The sequence below is a fragment of the Phalaenopsis equestris genome, unplaced genomic scaffold, assembly GCF_001263595.1.
Source record: "Phalaenopsis equestris unplaced genomic scaffold, ASM126359v1 Scaffold000800, whole genome shotgun sequence".
NCBI lineage: Eukaryota > Viridiplantae > Streptophyta > Magnoliopsida > Asparagales > Orchidaceae > Phalaenopsis > Phalaenopsis equestris.
This window is the reverse complement of record NW_018165240.1, coordinates 918,830-925,992: the sequence shown is the minus strand read 5'-3', so window position 1 is coordinate 925,992 and position 7,163 is coordinate 918,830. Positions and strand designations below refer to the sequence as shown.

At 33.9% G+C, this 7,163-nt stretch overlaps 1 protein-coding gene across 1 annotated transcript; it reads left to right on the top strand.

The window, feature by feature from the left end:
- On the top strand, positions 1–4,325 carry LOC110031271 (the record flags this gene model as incomplete). The annotated part of the gene is made up of 5 exons (XM_020734386.1): positions 1–187; positions 922–1,031; positions 1,115–1,480; positions 2,215–2,866; positions 3,949–4,325. Coding segments are annotated over 5 exons (1,380 nt in total), but the record flags the coding sequence as incomplete, so codon positions are not given.
- Positions 4,326–7,163: the final 2,838 nt, after the last annotated feature.

The window sequence follows — 7,163 nt, the reverse complement described above, 5'->3', positions numbered from 1 at the left end:
CACCCGCCGGTTGAAATTGCTGCTGGTAGGTACCCTCCATGCCGGTCGGTCGGGAGGATTGTCAGCTTAAGATGTTTGTCGGCGCTGCTGTTTGGGGTCGCTGTGCTGCTGTCGGCTGTATTCTGGTTGCCGACGTACTTCCGACGAGGTTCTGGTCGCGGAGGGCTAGATCTCGATGAGTATGAAGGTGAACGGTTGGATTTCTTCATATTTGGTGTTTTGTAGGACATTTTGTGCATTCGTAGATCTGGATGCGGGGTGTCATCACATTTTTATCGCACTTTGCTCTCCAGCATTTTGTTTTACATGTTATTTTAGATAATGCGGAGGTTGTTCCGTTTGTGGGTTAGGTACAGTAATTGTTGTGTTTGGATCAAACTACCCAATGGTTGGAGCTTCCTTTTAACTTTATAGATTGCAGGCATGTAAGATGCCTCTGAATTGCTGTTTTCTGTGCTTTAGAGCTGAATTTCTGGGTTTGGTGTCGAAGTATTGCCAATTTTATCCATTTTGTGGCGATTTTGGTCGAGTTTACAGCTCAGGATGCTCAAAGCCTCCTGCATGGATGGATCTGAATTAGTCATAATTTATATTCTATATTGTAAATTTCATTCTAACTATAGTTTTGTGAATCTTCATTCTTAGTTGTTGTATGCATTCTATGTAGTGATATCCTTCACTGAATTGTCTATATATCTCAGTGTTTTTGGATTTACATACTTAGACATGACTTGTTATGTATTTGTATATCTCACAGTTTCCTTATACATTTTGTTAGGACTTTATGTTGTGCTAAGCATCTGTAATTTTAAGGATTTGGATATGAATTTATTCTAATTCTGGATTGATTATTCATTTGTTTCCTTTTAATTTATGCATATTTGCTATTGTTGTTAGTGACAAGACCTGTTTCATATGCAGCTCCTGTACTGGCGAGTTTCAGATTACAAAAGCCTGTTGCTTTGCTAAATTTGAATGTTGCCAAGCTTCAATACGACATATTTGCTGAGATTGGTGTTCCGAATACCACTGTAACTCCTTCTATTACGTTCTCACTGAATTCTCGTGTCTTATTTCGCCTTTTTTTCCTTCTCTAATTTTGTTCGCTTGCCAGGTATCTGTTTTCAATATGGAGCCTTTTGGCATAAATTCAACCAATATTGTCTTTGGAATGTGGCCATATCCAAAGAAATCAAATATATCGACCGGGCTAAGCATCCTTAAGTCTTCGTTTGTGTCTTTGGTTCTAAGACAGTCCACTCTTCACTTGACAACACCGTTGTTCGGAAGCTCATATTTTTTTCAGATTTTAAAATTTCCTGGGGGGATTACCATAGTGCCACTGCAAAATGCTTTTCTTCTGCAGAAAGAGCATATGATTTTTAATTTTTCATTGAATTTTCCGATATATCAAGTTGAAGACAAAATTGATGAATTGAAGGACCAGATGAAGTTGGGCTTACGTCTAACATCTTATGAGGTTTGTCTTTTGTTTCTTACCTTCTCGTGCATACCGTTATTTTAATCATCATGTTCTCACTGTTCATTAACTTACCTAACTTGAACTTTTTAATATCATTGCTAGTTATAGTAGGACTTGGCGAAGTAATACGTTTTAGTGAGATCTGTTCCTATTCACTTCAATTTTTTTTTTTAAATTTCTCTGATGAAGTTTTAAAACCTATAAAGTCACCTCCTTGAGCTTAAATTTGCCAGACAAAGTGCTTCAATATTTCATCTTCTTTTTTGTTTTCATGATACATTTATTAGGCATGCTTACTTTTTCTCATACACTAAAACTAGTAGGGGTGTAAGCGAGCTGAGTTTGAGGGAGCCCAGTGTTTGTTCGTGTTCGGTTAGTTCAAATTTAGTTTTTTTTTTTTGTTCTAAATTGCTCATGTTCGAAATGACTTGTGAATAATGTATTCGTATTCTGCTTAGTTTGATTTTGTTTGTTCATTTCAGCTCGTGTTCAACTCAAATTTAGTTTGAATAATATAAAAATTTATAAATTTATTTTTTTAACTGAATAAAAAATAAATATAAAAAGGTCATAATAAGTATTATTTGTTAATTATTTAATTAATTCTAGCTAAACCTAAACATGGAATGCTCTGCATTTATGATCTACGCTTAAGCACAAATGTTTCCAATATCCATGCTCTTACAAACTCTCATTTTCAAATCATTCACAATTATTTTGCTTTAATGCAGATTCTTTTTGTGAGATTGACAAACATAAATGGTTCTACAGTGTCACCACCGACAGTTGTTGAGACATCCATTGTGTTTGCAGTCGGGAATAATCTACCTTCGATGCCACGGTTGATGCAATTGGCTCAAAATATTAGGAATTCCTCTGCCGGAAATCTAGGTCTAAATCACACTATATTTGGCAGAGTAAAGCAGATCCGTCTCTCCTCATTTCTTCAACGTTCTCTAAATAGCAGTTTCGGTTTTTCTTCATCGCCAAGTCCGTCTCCCCAACCTAGTGGAGACCAACATCACGATCATCATTCTCATAACAGTCATCACTCCGATGTGCATGACACACTTTCGCCTTCGCCTTCGCCTGAAGCTAAACCCGTGTTCAGTCAAGCAGCTCCACCTCGGCCTGGTTGTCGTTTTAGATTTTCACGAGATCCTAAAGGCGAACATCAAATTGTTCCCACTGGGGCTCCTGCAAGTGCACCTTATTTGTCGGCTTCTCCATCTTCGGAAGATTCCTCTGCACCGGCTCCTCATTTACCTCCAAAACAGCATAAGTCCTCTGTCATTTTTGCTGATTCAAGACCTCCAGGTGAAGCTGCTAGGGATGTCGGACGTCAGAACACTGCGCCATCTATTTCACCTTTACGGTCTTCATGTAAGTTTTTTTTTTTGTGTAGTTTATTATTTATAATCTTGTATTTTTTAAGGGTTGGCATGGAAATAATTATGCTAATATAGAATGTCAAGGTTTATCTTGTTCTCCTAAAAGACCCTATTACAACACTATAGTTTGTGAACTAAAATTAACTATTGCATCTGTATTTTCGAAAATTTTTCAGTAAATCTTGAAATGATGGCTAAAGGAAAGCCTACATGTGTGGTTATATATGTAAAAATTGGCTTGATTGGTTGTATGCCAACAGAAATATTAAGATATAAAGGAAAGGAACGTGAGCCCTTGTTACAACACTATAGTTTGTAAACTAAAATTAACTATTGCACATCTGTATCGTCGACAAATTTTCAGTAAATCATGAAATGATTGTGGTTATATATGTAAAAATTTGTTTGATTGGTTGTATGCCAACAAAAGTGTCAAGATATAAAGGAAAGGATGTAATAAGTTGCAAGAACGATACCATTGCTAGGTTTGCTATGTCTAAGGGTTTGTTTGGGACAGTTTTTTGCCTGCATTGTGTTTTAGGCTGCAACCACAATTTTATTTAGGGAACTATTTTGTCGAAGCACACTTTAATGCATGAACTTGACGTGTTCACTTTGAATTTTTCTCTTTCCATATCCCTCATGACAACTATGGAAACCATTAGATGCAGCTCCCATTTTCTTCAATTGCCTATGCATTTACATATCCAACACCTACACCTTCAATTTTAACATATGCGACGTTACCCCTGCTTGAAAATGTGTATTACACTCTGGAAAGAAAGGCTTTGATATGTCAAATGGAAAGAAAGGCTGTTTACATGCATAGCACCCGAAACATCGCAATTTACAAATCTAGCACCCTCTTTCATCCATGTTTTTTCATTTTTATCAAATTCTCAATGATTTGATTCTAGCACGCATAAATACATCAGTTTGATAGTTTATCTAATTATCCATAGAAAGAACTGATTGATTAACAGCTTTAATGTTACAAAAAAACAAAAAAAAAAAAAACATTATAATTGCACATTATAATTGCATCAATAACAAATAACATATTATTTTTTGCAGCATTTGTGTCAGGCCACAGGAGAACTCATTTGATCCTTGCATCACTTGTGTTTCTATGGCTATAGCAGCGGAGGCAAACAGTTGGTTTTCCGAAGCCCAACCCCTCTCACCAGCTCGGCAAAGCTGATGATAATACCAGAGAGAGTTCAGAAGAAGCCGCACAAGTAAGTGGTTCTTTTTCCTTCCTCTAAGCCTCTTATTTTTAATGAAATATATTGTATATATAAGGGATTTATGGTCAAAGCCACAGAGGTGGCAGGCCGGCCTTTTTTCCTTTTTTTGAATGTACTAATGCACTAGTTTTTTATCTAGATATGTGTGCTTTTCACAATAAAAAAAATAAGAAAGAAATGTGATCAAAGTTATTTCTTATAGAAACTCTTCTTTTTCTTTTATCAAATTGTCTTTATGTTGCCTGATATTTGAGCTTATAGGATGGAAATCTTAGTTATAGAAGGGAAATTTAGATTCATACCACACAATTCTTATGTATTTACGTATCGAAGACCCGAAGTTTGATGTTTACCACTACATTGGGTTGTTAACTAGCCGAGTAGAGGCACGGTTCGAATGGATTGAGTTCAGATGGAAATCGGCTCGTGGTTTGTTATGTTCTATTTCGAGCAAAGTCTGCTTGAAATTGAATTAGAGCTTGAACCGACTTGAAATCGAAACGAGCTTGCTTAAATTTGAGTTATTTGGATCCGTTCCGGCTTGAAATTGGCTCTATCCGGCTTGAAACTAAAACAAGATGACTCAAATTGAGTTTTTTGGATTGGATTTGCTAAAAAAACGGCTGGTAAGTCGTTATATTTTACCTTATTAAGCATTATATATAATTTATTTATAAATAAAAAAAGTTCGATCTAAAGCTTTAGCTCAAAGCGTTGCTTATTTATTTCGATCCGACCTTTATCCAAGCTAAAGTTTGAATTAATTTTTGAGCAATGTCGCTCTTCGAGCTAAAGTCACATCCCTACATTTATAATGTTTTGATGTTATAAACATCATGTATTTCACTTTTAAAAAGATTTTGATTACGGTATCTTTAATGTGACTTTAGAAATTTGAGTGATAGGCAAATAAATATGAATGTTTAACTGTTGGATATGCAAATGGATAATTAACTTCTTGAGAATTTGAAAAGAAAAAAAAGGAGTTATGGTATTGTTAGTAATTCTGACATTGGGCAGAAATTTGATTTCATATATAATTAAAAATTTAAGCATTATGTAATTTTGTTTTTTTTTTTTTTGTTCTTTCCTATTTCCTTAGTCTTCATTAGGGCTGTCAAAATGGCTCGTTGTTCGTGAACAACTCGAGTTCGGCTCTTTAAGAAGCTCATGTTTGCCGAACACGGGGAAAGATTTGTTCGTTCTTGTTTGGCTCGTTTTGGCTCTAAATACTATTCATCATTTATATCAATTAAAAGTATTAATTAACAAATAAAATAAAAATTATTAAATTAGATTTGATATTTTAATATAAACAATAATTCTTAAATCTTACCCTTACTCTTAACATCTTATGAATACGTGATTAGGATTGTCAAAATGACTATTTGTTCGGGAACAACTCGTGTTCAGCTCGTTAAGCAAACGAGTTGAACATGATCATACCTTTTGAGCTCGAAATATAAAAGAGCCGAACCTAGTCTTCATTATAATGAATAATAAAAAAGGTGTAATGTTGCTGTCTACGCAATATTTTTTTTCATAATATGTTTATGTTATAAATATTTTTAATATATTCGTGTCGTAAACTTGCATTTTAGAAGGTATATTTTAATAATGTTTTTTTTTTTTTTTGATGAGATGTTAAATATTTAAAAAATTTTTAGAGGTATTGTAAGGAGTGGAAAGTAAAATTTGAGAGTACAAAGCTTCTAAAAAAAGGATTTATTCATAGTTTATTGTAATATAGATCATACAAGATTGTATGATGTTGATATTGCATGAATATTTTGCTACTTAGATAACTATTCTATGAAAGATTTAAAAGGGGTGAAAAAAGGAAATTAAATTGAGTTAATTTATATGTGAATTAAAGTCATGACAATACATGTTTATTTGTAAGGATTTTGTAATAGCATGAACTCTCATCCGTCGAGGTATTGTCCGTTTTGATTCTAATAACCTTCCATTTGTGCCCCATTGGTGTAATTTCATAGGAGGTCACCTATCCAAGTAGTGTTTTAGCACTAGTACACTTACGATGGCTATTATATATATATATTTGAAAAGTCAAGCTGCAGTTAGAAAGCTGTCACTGCACCTATAAGCAAAACCGGTGGCAAAATACAGATTTCAACAGAAATTTTTTTGAAAAAACCACCATAATTGAATTTACCTGAATAGATAGAACTGCGGTGTGGTGTTGTGTTGTACTGTCGCCCCAAAAAGACTCTTAAATTTATAATTTATGATAAAATTTCATTAACTACACATAATGACATCTTTATGCTTAAGGATTCAACTTCATTCTAGTTAAAAGTTCTAAGTGTATTCATGATCATTATTTATTTTGCAAAAAATTATAAGGAAAATCTTTAAGTCATTTTTCTTAAAAATTTGGACACCATCAACCAATACATTTTAATCTATAGTGATTATCCTTTTTTTTTTTACAACTCACTATATTAAATATTTATTTTTAGTATAGTCACTAGATATTCATATAACATTTGTTCATTTAAATATCATCAAAATATATTAAATTATTCTTTATGGGTGGCTGATTTGGTGGTTCATCCCCTCTAATTATACAATCTCAATTATAATTTTGTTTTAGGGTCCGTTTGGGGCAACTTGTGTGTTTCAAGATAAATTGTTTATCCTGAAACGCGGCCCGCGGGCCGGCCGCAGGAGTCGACCGGCGGCCTGCGTTTAGTATAAAAACTCAAACGCATTTTCGGATAAGTTGGCGAAACGCGCGAACCAAACAGTACTGCAGCGTTTTGAAAACGCCGCCCACACTTCTAAGCTGCCCCAAATGAACCCTTAAACTAGGTATGGGGAGTGATTTACATATATACCATATGACTTTTATATTTTTACATAATTATTTATATCATCTTTTTATGATGTAATTTAAAAAAGAAAAGAAAATTATATTCAAACAACGTCCACAAGTTTGAAAATTTGATATCTAACTAAAAATGTCACAACTTGAAAACTTCTTCTGCAACAGATTAAAAATAGGAATATTTACACACA